The 19,993-nt window shown below is 33.3% G+C and overlaps 1 protein-coding gene across 32 annotated transcripts in view; it reads right to left on the bottom strand.

Moving 5' to 3' along the window:
* Positions 1 to 19,993, bottom strand: part of LOC114876601 (calcium-activated potassium channel slowpoke) — a 67,106-nt gene that overhangs the window by 32,470 nt on the left and 14,643 nt on the right. For 21 of the 32 annotated variants that reach the window (XM_029188285.2, XM_029188312.2, XM_029188279.2 and 18 more), the window contains exons 6-7: positions 15,548 to 15,639; positions 1,072 to 1,182 (exon numbers count right to left, since the gene is read on the bottom strand). In XM_029188285.2, the coding sequence (XP_029044118.1) occupies positions 1,072 to 1,182; positions 15,548 to 15,639 (203 nt within the window). Of the gene's footprint in view, positions 1 to 95; positions 202 to 1,071; positions 1,183 to 6,088; positions 6,181 to 15,547; positions 15,640 to 19,993 lie in introns of all 32 variants that reach the window. The other 11 variants (XM_029188280.2, XM_029188314.2, XM_029188304.2 and 8 more) reach the window with 3 other exon arrangements.

Below are 19,993 nucleotides of genomic sequence, written 5' to 3'. Positions count from 1 at the left end.
CTATAAAAGGTATAATACATATGATATGTATAAAGGTTGCTTGGTATTGTTTTATATCGTATGATGGTTGTTTCTATGGGTTTCAGAAGGGGTACCTTGACACGTTCCAGATCCACAGCGTTCATCATAGTGCCCTGAAAAAACTCCACGGTTGTGTAATGCCTCTTCAGGAGACCCTCCAATTCGAGATCTGGCTCTTTCCTGGAAACATAGATCACTCCTTACGACAATGACGATCAGACCTCACTTATTTCAACCGGCAGCCCATTGGTTTATCCTTCTCTGTATTTTCAATACTTTCCATCGCAGCTGGTCGTTAGCAGATTAACTGGGATTCTGGTTGTGTATTTCAAAGGGAATATCGAAAACCCAAGATGAACCAAGTCTGATCATCTTTAGTCGCATAACCGCAGAACAAGTTGCTTAAATAGTACACCTAACACCCTGATTATTATTCATAACTTTCTAGACATTGACTATCTCCTGACTGCTTATCGATAATCATTACAGTAGCAGACTTACTTAATTAATACTGTACTTAACGTAGTCAAAGTCGACATGGTAATGTGTGAATCAAAATGATATGAACGTAACTTTTCAGTGATGATACAATTGAGATCTTGATGATTGAAATTTGGATGATTAGGGGGGTAGGATATGAGAGGGTGGTAACACGCGATATCGAGTGAGTGGAAGTGAACGTGTCGAGGATGCCCTGTATAATCAATGTACACTCATCCTCCTCGAGGATGTCTACGAGGAAAGATGGAACTCAGGATATCATTACTGTTTCTGGAGAAACCTGATACGATTGCGAATGTACAAAGAAGTGTTTTGCCAAAAATAAACAAGCATTAAATATGAGAATTCGTAACAAAAAATTCTACAGATTAATTTTTTTTTATTTCAAAGATGATATGCTTATTTTCACATATCATCCAACAGAATATTTCTTAAATTTCTGATCTTTTATAAAAACTAATATAGATTGATTATACAGGTTTTTATTAATTAAACGATGTAATGAGAATGGGAGAGGGGAAATGAAAATAATGAATCGATGGATCATACCTATGCAAGAAGACAACTTCCACGTCGACGTCCTCGCGATCCTCGTGCAAAAAGTCCTTGAGGAAATGCGACACTGATTCGTAGGTGATGTGTCCACACACGACAATATGTCTGCCAACACAACGAACAAATTAGATTCAATTCTCGTTAAATCGGAAACGATTGAAAGACGAAAGATTTACAAGCAACTACCGTGTACACGCTCTATATATTATACATGTGTCTCGACTGACTAACGATCTCATTACATTTTTATCTCTTTCCATTTTTTTTTTTTCTTTAACAGTGATTTTGCATGTTGAAAAAATATGAAAATAACAGCTGGTTAAAGAGAGAAAAACGTAAATATCGTTGCGAAATCAAAATTTCAGCTCTTTTTGTACCAGTTTAGTCTGCTTCCGTAACAATAATCTTTTATTTGAAAACCTGACGAAATGTAATTGTAATAGAATTTAGAAAAAAGGTTCACTCGTTTGTTGCAGAACAACGAATATTTAACAATTAACAAAAATACGAGGGTGATTGAAAAAGTTCAGCCACGTTTCTGAGTCAAATGTTGGATTTAATAAAGAATTTCGAAAATAAAAAATTAGCACCTCGGATTTAGAAAATTTAAAAAACAGAATATTGGATTTAGAAAATTTGAAATGCTGCATTTGAGAAATTAAAAAATTTAGAATTTTAAATTTTAAAATCTTTAAACACCGAATTCAAAAAATAGTTTAAATAGAAAAATTTAGAAAATTCAAATTTTTACCTATAAGAACCGTACATCGATAGAAATCGATTTTCACCAATGTTCCCTCACGAAACTTTTTCAATCACCCTCGCGATAACCACAAGATCATGATATCACTGACATCCGCGTACACAATGTGTAATTAATTATGTGGACTAAACTTACCGGAGCTGCGATAGAAATTGGAGTGAGTCATTTTAGCCGACTAATGTGATCGAACCACAACTATGTACACGCGCATACACGCACACGCACACACACATATGACAAATTATCTGTGCTAGATTAATCAATATACAATAAAAACAAAAACCAAAAAAAAAAAAAAAGAAACGACAAAATGTAACAAGAATTAGATGAAATACGTAAAAGAGTGCAGGCTCGTTGACCTTGCAATCCAAATCACAAGCACAAGAACTCGTCGCTAATTCGTGTTAATTCTACGTGCAATGTGTCGCGATAATCGCATACTCTTGCTAATGCTAATTAAGTTAGACAAAATACTCGTCTAAAATGTGTTATTGCATCGTGTACCAAAACTTCACCATAACCAATATCATGCTCAATCTTTTATCTACATTGTGACATCTAAGAACAAAAAGGCACATTACGAATTCAACCAACACACACGCGTAACAATAAAAAAATAATATATTATAGTATGAAGTGTGTGTCAGTGAATCCACAATGGACCCATAAACGCATGAACGATAGTAAGCCCTACTGATAATAAGGTTATTTATCAATCTACTATACGGGGCCGACGTTTTGTCGTGTGAATGTTAAGACATGAGTGCCGTATGTGTAGAATAAGAATAAGTTACAAATATGTTGTGTGTTGGCTACAGCGAAGAGATACGTGTCGTTCGAGCCCTATTGCCCATGTAGAGAAAAGATATACCGGAAGCAGAAAAAATGTTCGAAGTGGACGATATATCTTGGAACGTTGATCAAACGTTCGTCGATGTTTGATGTTGATGTAACGAGTACGTCGCGGCTTATCTATATATCGGTATACACATAAAACCGTCGCCTGACTTAACAGAACATCCACCGACAAGGAACACATATCAACGAATAACACCCTTATTTTAATGTAATTAAGACGCTGCTCGGTGTATGTAGAATTGGACGTGCAACAATCAACAGCACCGTTGGAAAAATTATCATTCGTGTCAGGTTAAAGTATTAGGCTGCATCATATCATGTGAAACGTATGGCAAAATAGCATTCATGGTATATCAATTTGAAGCTTAAAGTTTCATGAAAAAGACAACATTAATGGTTTATCTATGTTTTTAATATAAAATAGATGGTCGTTAGTTATAGTCTGATATGACATAGTCTGATATGATCATTTGAAGTTTGATGAAAATGATGATATATTTTTAATATAAAAGCAGCTAATTACATAATTATTATCAAATTATCAATCTGTTATGATACAACCTAATAATTACGAATGTATACAGAGTGAGTTAGCTGAAATAAAATATTTTAACATTTTTTTTTTATTTTAAAGCAACAAAGAATTTAGAAAAAAATGATACGTTTTTCTATTTCTTCTAATGATTCCTAGCATCACTGCCCACAAATTCTACTTAAAAATATGCATCAGCTGCTCAGACTTATTTTGGGAATGCATATCTCATAGTTATCCTTAAAAACAAAATATTTATCAAATATTACAATAGGATTGTTCCAAATTTTGAAATATAGATTGTTTACTCAAAATATTCAAGAAAATTATATTACAGTCTGTGTAATACTTATTCCAAAAATTATTAGAATGATATTACGATTTGACGCGTGTTAGAAAGAAACATGATCAGTGAAGTATGTCACTTCATTTTAGTTTAATCTTGATAACTTTAGAATTTATTATAAAAAAATAAATAATACAAATTACAACTCACTCTGCACTATCGTAAACGTAATTGTGTAAAGGTACTTATGTTTTTTTTCTTTTTGAAAATAACACCGATGTTGTTATTATCATTTTATGATCGCTTAACGAAAAACCATAGTTGCGCTGATATAAATTGTGCGACGCATTAATTTTAAAAACGACATACAATTAATACACAAGTTCACCCTAGTCTACGGATTCGTTTGTTGGCCCACTGATTAATCCCTTCCTTAAACTTCATTATGCGTGACATAAGTTTAGCAATATACATATATATATGCGTACATATACACTTCATATATGCGTATAAATATTTATAAACATATATAAAGCGTCCACAGAATGAGTCATATTAACTGTAACATGAAATTTTCTTTAAACCTGTCAAAAAGTAGAATCTTTTAATTTCGATATTAATTTTAATCCACAATTAGTAACATGGCATCTACTAGACCTTATATTTTCTACATAAATTAAAACTTACATTCCTTTAACAATTAAAAAAAAAAATATTATGATAATTATTTGACTGATAGTATAAAAAAGGACACAGGAACAGAAACTTAAGTACAGATAGTGACGGATTTAAATAACTGAATATCTCTTGAAAATGACATAACAGTTACATTTTTAAATTTTAGATAATAATTTTGAATTCGAGATTAAACAGTTTTAAAGATGATAATCAGTAACAGTTCACATGACTCATCCTGTGAGCCTAAACCCAAGGCGGATATACACTTTATCGCTTTCCTTTCTCCAAGATTTACACGTAAAAAAACAATAATTAATGCTGTCTAAAACATCAAGGTCATTACACTCAAGTGTTGCAACATTAGGTCATATACATATATATGACCTAAGTATTGGTTAGAAATGCAGGGTACATGCTGGGCGTTGACCCTTTGCACTCAGAGAGAAATACAGCTCTAACACCATTATTTATATATATATTTCTTATTCTACATCCAAATGATATGATTTTGCGAATGATAGATTTTGAACATCGAGGAATTTATCAACTTTTGAAAATTTATTTCCATGTATTTAAATCGCACAGTTGTGCCAAAGTTGCAAAAATGAATTGGTCTAATAATCACTGTGTTGGATAAATGTAACAAAAAACGAGGAATTAAATTAATTTTTCTAAAATCTGTTATTTTTGAAAGTATGTAATATCGGTGTATAATATCTGTAACAAGAAATCGTGTTCACAATTAGTAACAATCATTTAATAATAATATTTTAATGCACGTTGTCCTTAACAGGATGATAAAATTGTTCATCTGCTTTAGTGTACCGTTATTCCTCGTCCTTCGTCACAAAATTCAAGGAAACTAACGCAATAAAGCCGTATTTGTCCCAAGTGCGGTCAATGTGAACAAACAAGCTAACATCAGTTACTGGGTATGGTAAATCTGTGATGGTAATTGGACTAGCTGATTGGCTGGTTTAAGGTGTTGGTGGGCAAGAACAAGGAACTGTATTATTGAGGATTACTCTTGAACCACGGCTGCACTAATGCCGATTATATTATACTAGAAGAGCAGGTACGGAGTGCGATTCTGCAACTAAACTTGTTCTCTAAAAAAATATACAAAATGTTCCGAAAAAAGTATACAAATCGAATACTATCGATTCTTCGTGTCAAAACTAATCGAAAAGTCCTTTGCCGTTTTTCGATTCGTTGCTTAGTTTCCGAGATATAAACGAGTGAAGATCACAGGTGCTGTGGTCATCTAAGGAACCGTCTACGCAGGCGCGACGACCATGCGATTAGTTACCCGCGCATGCGCTCGAGATCATAAAATGGCGACTCGAAATTTGAACTCAAACTTCAAACCCTTATATCTCGAGAACTAAGCCACGGATTGCAAAACGGTAAAAGACTTTTTAATTTATTCCGACACGGAGAATTATTTTCCAAATTGAACAATCTTTTTGGAACACTTTATATATACATTACGTGTACGTGTAAGTGTACGTGAGATTGTGTGTAAGAATAAACAATAGGCAATTCAAGGAATCTTTCAGACTTGTTGATAGAAAAACTCTGGTGTCTAGTCTGTGTGTATCTGTGATAAAAGAGACACATCAGGAAGTGTAGGATCCGAGATCACGGCAAGTGTAAAGATTTGGGGGGTGCGTACGGATAAAAAAAAATGAAAAGAAACGACGAAACATTGGTTCACAGCATCGTGCCGGAGGCAGGAAGAGGAACAGCGTCAGTGAGAGGATAGGACGAGGGTTAGATGTACACCATATACAAGATGTTATACGAAAAGGTAACGGGTTGGTTGATAGTAATAGACAGGGTTGCGAAGGGTGACTCAACTCGGGAAAGCTATTTGGTTGGTTGTATCTCTCACCTGCGACCTCGCTCGTTCTTCAAAGTGCCGCCATACTTGTTTCGCGTCCCGATCAGGTCAATTATCTCGGGGATACAACTGGCGAATATGGCCTACACCACGTGAATAGAACAGAACACAACACTCGCATCAATATTACTTGTGTGACAGGGGGAATAACAGTTGGTTGCTTTATTTTTTTTTTTTCTTTTTCTTTTCTTTGTATTCTTATTTAAACCTCCATCGTGTAAGTAATTTTGTAGACAGTATCGTCACGTCATTGGTCCGGGTGGATCGCTAAACGCGTGGTACAGTGATCGTATCTCTTATTAAAAAGTTTAATCGCTTGTTGTTTGTTTTTTTTTTTCTCTCTGAAGTGGCGAGGGGGAGGAAGTTTGCACTCATGAACGGATGTTAAAGTCTTTTGGCTCAGCTACGCGGGCAACGCGGCCACTCATAGAGACACGGATTAACAGTGCTGTACCGCTATGCGTGCCACGGCCCATTATAACAATCAATTAATTATGGAAACGAACACGTTCCAAGTAATTGGGCGGGGTAGGTAGGCTACCTACACCTAGGTCCTACACTCCTACACCTAAGGCCTAACTACACGTGCCGACACGTCTACCTAGTCCATTGGGCAGGTAGGTCGTAATTTGTGTCCAGTGAACCTTTTTTTACGCGAATTCTTTACAACGAGGCTAACTCGATCCTTTCGATTCACACCTTCTTGGTGGGGTAGTACACACATATATAACATATGTCTAGCAAAGAGGGCACACAATCATAAACTCATCGATTTCATTTAATTTTGCACGATTATAAAAGATATTTAAATGAATAATTTTACAAATTTATGACGTCTCATTATAAAAAATAAGGTGGAAATTTATTTCTTCAAATATTTTCAAGTTACTTTAATAAAAGACTTGGATTTTACGAAAGCTATTTTAATTCACATTTAAATTCTTAATCAGACGTTAAAAAAAAAGCTTGAAGCATAAATTTTTTCCTTATTTTTGAGAATCATGCGTTATAATTTTCTAAAATTATTCACTTCTGTGTCTTTTATAATTATGCAAATTTCAAATCAAATTAGTAAGTTCACGATTGTGTATTCCCATTGCAATAAAAAAAAAAGTGTTTTAATACGACACTTCGAATAATTCAAGTCTCGAAATCTACCTAACTCAAGGAAACCATGATTATATTGTAATATATATTCTCTCATAGAAATTTGCAAATCAATTTTATGAATCAATCCTAATAATGATCGTTGCCGCACAATGAATAATACGTCATCCTATCGTTAGAGAGCAGTTAGCGAGCGATGTTAGCGTCCGATTAATTGATAATTAGTCGAACATATCAGCGCTTGATGTAAACAATAGAGCGTTTCAAAGTGTGCAAAGAAATAAATATGATATCCTCTATACGAGTCTCTGTTTTATTAATTTCTCGAAAAGAAATCAAACGTCGAGTATGATTAATTAATATTTCGAACGACAAGGTTTAAACAAATGTACATATGTATATATATATTTTTTTTTTAAGATCGCCGATCGGCCCTTTAAAAAGCCAATAAATTAATAAATTTATTTATCGACATCCTGAGTATCTAAGTGAATAATTTGCCCTAATCTTTCAATATTTCAAATTTTCAATCAACTGAAAAATCATTAATTTTGATAATAATACAGGCCAATAGGCGATTGATCTCGAACGACTAGATTTCTCAGAAAAAAAGAAGCGGTGCGTCTGCGGCAACGAAGTCTGTGAGCGTAATTACGTAACAATATTTGCAAATTACTTTTTTTCTTTAATCAAATATTTCAAACATAAAGTGTTTCTTGGGACATGGGCTAGTGTTGATCTATATGCGTGTGTATTATCTCTTTCCCGCTTTCCTTCCGCTCGGTGATACATGTTAGTGTGAATGTAAGCTTATAAATATATAATATTATATATGTATATACACATACATTTACATATACGTGTATACGTACGCGCATATATATGTGTATATACACATACTAACAGATGTAAGGTGTTAGATGATCACGATGAAAACTATGAAGTTTAATTCCTTAAAAAAAAAAAAAATTTCCATGTTTTTTGCATGTAAGTGTTATAGAGAGGAAAGATAGATAAATTGATAGGTAGATAAAAAGCAAGAGAGAAAGAGAAAGATAGAGAGAGAGAGAGAGAGACTGTATCTCGATGAGGTTGAAGCTAACGACCTATATGCCTGAACGAAGAATAGGATGACGAACAAGCGTTTCACGGCAAACAACGAGAAGGCTGTTGTAATAATTTACAAATTTGAAGTTTCAGAAAAATAGTATTCGATTGATTATAATTTATTAAACGACTTAATTTAGTGTTTCTTTATTAATCTTTAACCATCCAGTACATGTTTCTATAAGATATTCCATTTAACGTGACCACCCTAAATATTTCTATTATTTTCGATGGTACAACGAAAAGTTTGAAAGGGCAAATATTATAGTTATCAAAATTTTCGGATCAGCGTTATATTTTTTCAAACTTTAAAATCATTTTTGTTCCTTTAAATAGAAGTACGTCTTATGATTAACGTTAAGACAAATTCGATGTTGTTCAGTTCACCTTAACCCTTAATTAATGACGCAACCTATGCGTCTTATAAAGAGATTAGCATTGTAATTCAGTAGTTAGATAGTTGTTCGAAAAATAAAATTATACAAAGGTGAAGAAATAAAAAAATGTGTGTATAAATTATAATTAGTATTGGTCTTAAGTTATCACGTTAATCACCATAGTAGAAAGAGCTGTTGAATTCCATCGATATTTTACTAATAATCTAATGTTACAAATTGTTCAATCAAATTGAAAAATTTAATCTTTGAACCTGTATTATACATTTTTTTAGTGAAAGGGTTTCATATAAGAAATACAAAATTGAATTAAAATTGTGGCTCTCCCCATGGTCCATTTAGAATAGGAATGTCATAAATACCCACTTCCCTTTTTAATAATAAACACTATTTTATTAGAAGATTTAAAAACCCAAAAACTTTTTCTACCATGGCAATCGACGTGTTAAAATGAAAAAGATTTTGAACTAAACAGGATTATTTTTCACCAAAAATACAGAAGAAATTAAAGTGGTCCATATAAATGAAACACCCTGTATACGAATAACTGTAAGTATATATGCATGTAAATACGTCTGTAGGTGTATATGTATAAGGCAATTATAAGATAACAACAAAGGGGTACCAAATCAAACGCGAATACCTTTAGCTAACCTGTTGAAGGATACACGAAATACTGAATAAATCATGCTAACTTCGTTATCTCTATTTGTAATTATTAATCATGCCAACACAGTTAAAGCCTAACCACCATTATCGGCGGTATGCCTTCTCCGTGTTAGGCCCGTTCCACGCTAAAGGGTTAAATGCAGCATTTGTGTCTCGCAATTATACGTGCAATTTCTACTAACAAAATCCCTAAAGAGCAGTCGCATGTGCCTACGCCTGCACCCCCTCTACTGCTGGCGCTCTAATGTTTATAAGTGCCAAAAATTAATTAATTAATTATCTTGTATCAAGCCAATAAAAAAAAAATTTTTAAAAAAAAGAAAATCAACAGAAATAGTGTCGTCGAACCGACGAAACGTGGGTTCCACATCTTTCGTTTCGGTATTAAACGAAAGAAATCGTTTCCCCTCTAACAGGCCATTCCGCGATTGGGTATTTTTCGTCATCTTTGAAAAAGCTACAGACTAGCCAGACCACTAACGCATGCCACCAAGAAACTTAATTCGTGAAGAAAAAGGGTAGATAGATAGATAGAGAGATAGATAGATAGATAGAGAGAGAAAAAGAGAGAACAAAAATGTTCACGGGTCGCTGATACTTTAGGGGACTTGGAAGTAATTGATTCGTTCTATTACGTTCGATAATCGGTTAAAACAAAGAAAATAAGTATCAGTGACCACCGTAACCCGCTGCTTCACGACTCCTCCTTCCACACCCTTCTGCTGGCAATTTGGATTCAGGCCCGGTGCAGACGAGCTGCTTCTGTCGCTTGCCCTTTTTTTATCCATATTTTAAGACACTTTAAAATTTTTTAAATAAATAAATAAATATTTAAGTTAATAACGAATACTTGTTGCGATGCTGGCATAGACTAGAATCGCCGGTGCCATGTCAAGACAGACGATCGCTCGTTTGTCCCGGGCCTTATTGGACGATCCGACGATCGTCGAAGAATGTAAATACACGCAGTCAATTGCTATAAAAACAGCGGATATACTGCTTGAAATGCGATTAACCCACTAGAGCCTGCCGTACGAATATTCATAAATTAATATAATAGTCCTTATTACGGGAGGATGTACGCGAATCAGGAAAAGAGAATCGAGTAAGTATGCCAAGTACACTTATTAAGAAGACTCTTCCTAAAACGATGAAATAATTATTATAAAGATATGAAGTTAATTGTAACTCTCGTGAAAGATATTAAAAATTCGTAACGAAGTGCCAGATTCCTATTAGTTAAGTGTTACAAGCGTTTTTACGGAATGTAACACGAACATATTTGTAACGATAATACATTATACGGATCTGAACAATCGAGTCAGCCTGTAACACTTTTCTAAGTAATAACGGAGAATATTGGTAGAGGGAGAATTAATGATAATAATTTATTGCTTTCACTTACTTTTTTCATACTTCAACCGTGTTTCAAGATATTAAAGTAAGGGTTCGAAGCATCAGTCGTTATATTCTGCGAGTATAATTTTAATTGGTGCTTTAATTCGTAACTTGTAAGGTAGGGTCTACCAGACCCCAGTTCACTATAACTTGATTTAGGTTTTTAGAAAAATATTCTTCGAATTATTCATCTAACAACCATAAACTCCAATGTCAAAATGATCCTGACATAAAGCTGACTGAAACGAAGAGCTATGTTGAATCAAAATAATTAAATACATATTGTTAATTGTATATGTATTGTTATTGATAAACCTCTTTCCTAGATAGATTGTCTTATACTCTAATGACCTAAGAATTTTACGAAAAATACAAACGTCGAGATAATGAAACGAATTCCTGTTATCAACAATATGTTGCATAAAATACAAGGTATCTTACCAAGATTGTACATCACAATAGATGCACATTCTTTATGACAAAAATCACATGAAATCACATTAGTAATTTATATTGTGAAACAGATTTCACATTTTTCGTCACCAATTTTCTCTATCCTTACTTAGAAAGCACTTACAGTCTCTCTTGTTTTTCCTCTGATCAATTTTTATTCACCTTATCGAACCTTCTTTAGTGGTTTATAATTGCATACAATTATTATTCTAATTATTAAGTAAACAGTTTACCTAACTATTTTATGAAACACGAGTCACTGAACTTAAGAGAAATGGTAATGATTCTGAAAGTATATTACAAAATGAATTAAAAAACAGTTGGATTTTATTTATACAGTATATATACACGATAAAATAAAAATTAATGTGCAATATTTTATAAAAAATTAAATTGTTGAAAGTGAAAAAAATACAAATACATATAAATATAAAAAGAATGTACATATGTACATGCAGAGACCACTAAAGAAACCCCGGTAAGATAGGCAGAATTTTGGAAGCAGTTTCAAAGCAAAAATTTCGTGTATCCCGAATAACAAACGTGTCCTATTCCAAACGAGAATAAAAAGTCGTGAAAAAGGTATTTTTTTTTTTGTAGGTGTATATATAAATGTATTGTGCCGAAGCAACCAACAGTCTATTTTGTATCTCAATCAAAAGCAGAAGGGTTGCCTGACGAAAAAAAAAAGAATATATAGTGTCAAAAGAGGCCAGAAAAGAAAATATTGTGAAACGAAGAAAAAGTATAATTAAAAAGATTCATGTAATATTGCCTCGACAGAATCAGAGATGAAACTGAAATAAAAAGTAATAATTTATTAAACAAATAGTGAGGAATACAAGCTACGTTTCGAGACCGTGCTGTGAGGCAATCATGTACATGTTTACTATGTATATATACATATAATGTATATATATATATGTAAATTTAGAAAGATAGAGAAAGAGAGAGATGCAACAGTAATATATTGATCTCATCTACTATATATAGTGTGTATAAACATGTGTGTATAGAATAATAAAACTCGTATGTGTATTTTCCTTTTTACAGAAGTTCAAGCATACCAGCACATGTTACCAAGATATATATATAATATATTTGCTAACTGGTAAAAAGTGGGTAAGAAAAGCGGTGAGAGTCAGCACAAGGTACTTTATATAAATAAACGGTGAGAGAAGTGGTAAAAAGAGGGTGGTGGTCCAGAAATCGGGATGCCATCTTTTCTAACAGTTACGGATCAAAAAGAGAGGGTGAGGTGTGGAGGTATTAGGAATATAATATACGCTAGTCAGAGAATAACTCTGGACAGCAATTGTAAACCCGTTTTGAAAAAATTCTTCGAAAAGAGAAAAAATGAGAAAACTTCATGAAATAGAAATTTTCATTTAGAAAATTCACAAAATACTAATCAAAATATTCTCAAAGAAAATGTTCTTCTAATTTTGCAAAAATACTATTTCAAAGAAATTGGGATCTAAAGAAAGAAAAATATATAACAAACGGGTCACTTCGCTATCCAGACTGTCTTCGCTCCTCCTCGCAACTATAATGACTACAAGGACAACAGTTTAGGGGCTAGATTCAAGGGGTGTTTTTTCTTTCTTTTCTTTTTTTTTTTTTTAATTTTTTGTTTTTGGTTGGCTTCAACGTAGGTGGATTTTTGGGATACCTGCGTCCACGCTCGCGCTTGTACTGGCCACCGTACTTGCAGCGGTTCGCGGCGAGCTCCGTGATCTCTGGGATCCAGCTGGCGAACACCGCCTACACACCCACAATCATCCGTTGCCGTCAGAACAGTACCCTAACCTGAGATTTTTTTTTTTTTTTTTTTTTTGCTATTAAGCATATGTGTATCATTACTATCAGACCCGTAATTATTTAGGCCGTATGGTGGACCTAACGCCTCTTCGTTAAAGGCGATACACGCTCGCAACGCTTCACTCTCTGCTCAATCGTTCACGACTACCGGTCAGAAATACTTCTTGTGCAACGTTTCATTCGTTTTTCACATTCGCATTCCGTAATAATAAATAATGAGTCGCATGACGTAAGGAACAAGTCATACGATAAATGATGAAAGGTGATTTGGTACTAAATAGGTACCTTCAGTGCTTAAGTATTATTTTATCGATAGTATTCAAGAATTTCATTGGAACAGAGTCACTCTGTGTACGTAGAAATATAGTGTTAAATTTTTACTTAATTATATTTTCAAAAAAATCAATATCAAAATAGGGGTATTTTTATAATTCCTAGATTTATAAATACCATTAGAAAATGGAATAATTATTTTTCATTTTCTATTAAAAAAAAAAAATCTTCCCAAGCCTAATATTTCCTAACGTAAAAATAATAAATCCTAGTACATTTCATAAAACCACATATCAAATCTGAAAGATACAGTGCCGTTAGTTAATTTCTAAACAGATGATATAATATCGCGTCACAGTGCGGTGATCCTTCAATTAACCCTCTAATCATTCTATATCCAACAACGACGTGTATATCACGCTACGTTGACGAAGAAACAAGCGTCGTGTGAAGGCTTCCGTAAATATTTCAGACTTCAATTAACTTTGGCATGCAAGGTTTCTATTGCAGCGTGTAACAACTTACAAGTCGGGCTTGGAGATACAATTGCATTGTGTAAAGACATTTCCGAGATGACATTGTTTGTCGTCACGAGTATATCATAAATAAAGAAAAAAAAAAGAAAAATAAACACACAACGGTGTTTGCCCTATATAAAGGAACACATGCGGGGATGGAAAATAAATGAAAACTGGAACGGATATTTTATTTCCCCTTATCGTTCGTATCTTGGTTACATACGATGTGTATGTATACGTATGTGTGTACATATACAGGATGTTCCATGGAAGTGAGCCAAACTGTAGCTCTAAAATGGTAGACGATAGAAACAAATTGTCATTAGATATTTATGCAAATATGTACTTTCTTTTAAGAAAATGATAGATAGCATAAAATAAATGCATAAATATCCATAGTATTCTGTCATCGATCATTGGTTGGAATTATTAGGAAAAATAAAAGGAAACGAGTACAGTGTAAGTTTCATTGTGTGATTTCATAATTAGTGGATTAATTTCCTACAACGAATGCAGGGTCATTTTGACCTGACTGTTCTGATTATCAAATCTACAGAAAGTTTTACCTAATTTTGTCACCTTTAATTATTTCGAAAATGTTTCAGTAATTTTAAGATAAAAATAAAGCTAATTTCTATGATTTTGGAGAAATTCGAATGTAACACTTTTTTTACATCTTAATTTTTCTATGAGTCAAAATAATCCTGCGTTCGTTTAACGTGTCAATCTCAAATCATATACCTGTTTCAATCTTCAGTATTATGTTTGTAGAGGTTGGATATGTTAAAGGTAGCAGACTAAAGTGGCAAACCGTGCAAAGGTGTGCTGTCGTTATATCTGGTTGATCGAAGAAGTTAAAGAAAATTCATGAATGAAAAATTCTAATCAATCAAATTTGGTGTTTCATTGAACTTTTTGAGATTTTGTGCCAAGAGTACAAGATCATGAAACTATCAAATTTTTTTTTCTTTTTCATAAGGAAAGTTTGAGAAATCTTCTCGATGAACGTACTCGGAATATTAGAAGGAAGAAATCCAATCAAGAACATGCAAAAGAGCTAGTTGTAAGATATCATGCTATTCTTCTTGAATTTGTGCATGGAAATTTCTAATAGAACACTTCTATGCATCCTGTATCTATTTTATGCTGGAAGATCCAAATAATAATTATTATTAATTATATCAATAATAACTTATTGAATATCAATTTTCATATTAAGTTATGATTTTTTTGTAAAATTTTACATTTTAGACTCAGGCATACCTTAAATCCACTTATTTGGGTTACAACATACTACATTAAAGTTTCCCTATCGTATCTTCCTAAACGAACAAACCTTTGAATCGATGAAATTTTCAAAACTGTGAATACCCACTGTCAATTTACAGCAACCTTTACTTCCTAAAGTACGATAAAAAATTTCCTACAAAAATGTATATCATTCGCTCAAATTCTTTTCTGAAATAATCGACGAAACACCTTGAACGTACGTATGTATGCCAACGCGTCTATACGAGTGTATACTTGTATGTCACATGTGTGTATGCATGATAAGTATGGTTTCATGTGAACACGTGTAATGTATATTGTAGAGAGAAGTTATATGAAGATTATTAATTATATACATACTGAAAATGAGAGAAAAAAAAAACTGAAAAAGTTAATAGACAAAAGAGACAGGATTGAAGGATTTAATTATATAATAATACCTCTTTCCGTGTTCCCGCTTGTATTCGCCGCTGTACTTGGACCTACTGCCTACGAGCTCTATTATCTCGGGTATGCTACTAGCAAAAATTGCCTGCAAATAGAAATCATAACTGGAAAATACTATGCCACTACGAACCGTTTCAAACAAACTGGGGTCATCTATGTATTGGTTGCAAATTTACAGCTCAGCTTTTCACGATATACATCCGCTAGATCTTCTGACTGTCGCAGCAGAAGGAAATAAAAGAAAGAAGACGAAAAAGGAAACGAAGGAGCAGGCAAGAGGAAATAATTCAGGGTAAATGATCTGCTATCTCGTGTTACGTGTGCACCTTCCACTGTTCTTGCGAATAAATGGTAAGCACTGTGTCATATTGAAATTTGGAAATTTGAAAATGCAAATTTTGCGACGACTATTACTACTATTCGCGTAGAAATTGACTTTATAACAGCTGTACGGATCGTCTGGGATCTAGCATCAGGAAATTAGTGTAATATTGTGAAAGCTTCGATATTAATGCGATTCCATTAGGGGAAACAAATTAATCTAACCTACATTTCTATACTGAAAAGTATTTTAGAAATGTTAATTATTACAATTAATTGGCGATTAAAATCTAATTATTCGTTTGAAGCAGTTGAAAAATCGTAAGTACAGATTTAACTTGCCCCCACTCTTCTCTATTTCAATCACGTGAGTTCTGGCATTCGTACAATGTAAAACAGTAAAAAGTGAAAGCAGAAATACATGCATGTAAAACATGTGTGAAATAGGAAAATATAGAAAAAAGAGAATAAGTGATTAACCCATTCGATTTGAACTAACATTAGCAAATCAAGCAAACTAGAAGGTGAAACACTGTTCTTCGTGCAGATTAGAGGATAGCAGGCCTCTACAATTAAATGGCAAATGAAATTTATAATTCATTATTTTATTTTTAGTATATATTATAGGCTTTTGTAGAGGACTGCAGCGAGGGAAGCGCTACTTCGTTCTGCACTTTCACTACTTCTAATTATTTAATACTACAAGAATCAACGACCCACTGTGAACGGTTAATTGTTTAATTTTTCTTAGATATTTTTAATAAAAAGGGTCAGAATTTCTGTTGAAACATCAAGATCTTATAGTGCTCCCTTCGATGTTGAATCACAAATAATTATTGTTGTTAAACACGTAAAGGCAACTAAAGACACTGCAGTTAAATAAAATACAATCGTTAGACGCGAGCGTTAGACGAGTTGAAAAACAGAAGTTTGTAAATTAAATTGAATTTTATAGATGTTTTCAAATGAAAAAACATTTTTTATAGGCAACAATGGTTTAAACTGTTTTAGAAAAATAGTATGTGTAAGGTCAGAGATAATTTAAATAGTTATTAGAAAGCTTTTGTGTATTAAATATTTTAGTTAATGTTAATATCATTAACAATTATTAACACGTTTGCTATCCTTGATTTCTTTTCATATTTTAAGTTAAAACAATTGAAGAACAAAATCAATGTTGATAGCAAATGTGTCGATATGTCAGTAGTTAAAGAACTTTCCAAAAAATCTACAAATTTATTTATTACGAGCTTTTTGTAATAATTATTTGAAATAAATGAATACCTATCGCTAAATTATTATAATTACCTTGTTAACCAATTAAACGTTTTTGAACAAACGTTGTTCGAGAAAGATTTCTATTACACTTATGCCCTCTTCATTGTGATGTTTGTCTAAATTTAAAAATTTTCAACCCTGCCCAAATCGTCATCCTACCATTCTTAGCCGCGGGACCTATTAAAATCGGTTTGAAGCGGTTCTTTATTGTTTGAATCGCGTACATTGCACCAGAACTCAATGACATCATACATTCAAGTGCCAAACAGTTTGAGGAGGTTCCAAAACAAGCTTGCTTTCAAATGGTACGAGGACATTGTTCTTGGTACAATTAAAAAAATAATCGATAAAACACGAGAATCGAAAAATTCATTTAACAATTCCCTCTTTAATTTGATCAATTTACGAGAAAAACGAATTGTATTATTCTTTTGTTTTCTGTAAAACGGTTGAAAGTGGAAATTACCATCAGCGAAAAAGTAAAATTCAATTACTGTATGCAAAATTTGATAAAAAAGCTCGTAACAAGGTTTTCTCACAAAAATTCTGATTAAATAGTTAATTTGTCAAAGTAGAAGCGGCCAAAACATGTGATCGAAAATGACCTTTTTGATTAGCGTTCGCAGAAAAACAGACAGACATACAGACAGAATGAACATCATAGATCAAGCTTGGCAAAGAAACCAATACTGTACTAAAGAAGTCATTAGGCTTCTCGTGCCTTCAAGAGAGACATAAGAGTATCGCAAAGGAGTTAAGTGTGCGATTAGAAGAGATACAATGATTAATTATATCCAGTTATTTCTCATTCTTTTGTTAATTGGGGGATAATTTAATGTTAATGCTGTAATAAAGTAAATTTATATTATTCTTTTATAAATTACTTCAGAACCGAGAAGAAGATGAATGAAAAAAGAAATAATTACTTTCGAAGATTGAAATTCATTGATATAGCATAACAGTTAAGTATTTAATGCGATAAAATGAAATATTTTGCGTTGATTTGTTATAAATATGTATCTGTAAAAATATGTTGAATTAAAAAGAAAAATTGAACGTACAGAATTTTAAAACAGATATGTTGAAACGTTTCATTTGTTATCTATATGATTTTTAATTGAAAAAGTATAAACGATCGTGCTTAATTTGACTAAATTACAGTTTTATTACGTTTTTCGTTTAATTTCTCAGGAGATTAAACACTGTTGCAAATATGAAACATTTTCAATAAAGGGTGATTGTAATTCATACTATTAATTTTCAAATGTAAATTGTTGGAAACCGAAATTTTTATCGACCTTATTTTATTTTCTGTTTCAATACACATGGGTATATTATTTATTGAAAAAATTCAACCAAAATATTTCATTCCCATCTCTATCTCCATTAAAAGTACCCTAAAACGATGTACAAACACCGTACGAAAGAAAAAAAGTGTCTCAAATTACTGCATAGAATGACAGAAATTATGTTATCTCCCTGGGATCCTGCTTATCGAGAGAGTTCGAAGCGCAAGGTGTGATCGCGATCCGCGCTATAGATCTTTTATTCATTTATTTATTTATTAATACGACAGAGTGAGGCGTGTAGGTACGAGAACGATTGAAGCTCGCCGTTGGTGGCCGTCATGAGTGTTTCGCATTTCTTTAGAAACATTTAATTATCGTATCGTACGCATACCTCCCTCGCGATCACGCCATTTTTAATCGGGCTGAATTACTATGAAAGTTAAAAGGTAGGCAATAAAACGAGTCGAGTGACGAAATGTACGCAGTGAAACTAAACTATGTATTCTTTTAGCCTTGTAACGATTTTTTCTTTCTCATTATTATTATTATCTTTGTGTTTCGTTAGTCACGAAAACGAGGGTGGCATGACCGCACGAAATATCAAGACGGTCCCGACACATAGAGGTATAGGCATAAGGCACAGGTAGCCAGTATCGCTATAGAAAAAAACTTTCTCGTTACTCGTTCTTTTCATCAATTTTCTTTTTTCTCACCGTAACGACACGAAACTAGGTCCAAGCTGGCGTGCAGGTGGACCTGCACCAGCAGTGAGCTGCTTTTTTGGAAATGAATTCGGAAGTCTTTCCTTTCGCTCCCGCAGCGTATTTATGCAAATGACTCGAGGAACAGGGGGCGCGATTTTTCAACAGGTACGATTCGATCGACGTAAAAGAAAAGATTTAAAAAAAAAACAACATATATAGAGAGAGAAAGTGTGAAGCTGCTTGGTAGGTTAAGTCGATCTGTTTACGTTCTTCCTCGATATTCCGATGAGGAATCGACTCGTATCGTTCGATTGACCACGAGATGAGTTACATAAGAATATTTTTAATAATAATCAAATGATTCGACCATCGGATCGAAGCGCGTTAAAATTGAATTGATTATGGCACGCTATTTGTTCGTACTACCGCTACCTCTGAGGCGTATAGATTGAAAAATGACAAAGGCCAATTGAAAATCAATCTGATATAGGTACGATCGGTTTTATCGAGAAAAATATGAAAATGGTAACTGTTAATAAATGATATTAATTTTTGCAAATTATTCAAACACCTCAGTTTCATCGAACATTTACGAATGACGAGTCGAATCTCTTCGTTTAACTGAGAAACATGGCCACTGCGAATCGGCGTAACGTTAAATTAGATTGTTCTATCCTTCGAAGTTCTTAGGACGTTGAAAGTGATATTTTATTTTTCGACTATCCAAGCAAACGCGCGAGAGTACGATCGATGAGGGACACATGTTCGTGTAGACACGCATACTCGCGGCCAGCCACGTTTCTCACAGACACTGCGCATCGTCGTTCAAACGAGGCAATCGATTCGC

The sequence above is a fragment of the Osmia bicornis genome, chromosome 11, assembly GCF_907164935.1.
Source record: "Osmia bicornis bicornis chromosome 11, iOsmBic2.1, whole genome shotgun sequence".
Lineage (NCBI taxonomy): Eukaryota > Metazoa > Arthropoda > Insecta > Hymenoptera > Megachilidae > Osmia > Osmia bicornis.
Note: the sequence above shows the minus strand (reverse complement) of the source record. Positions and strands in the feature narration are given on the sequence as shown.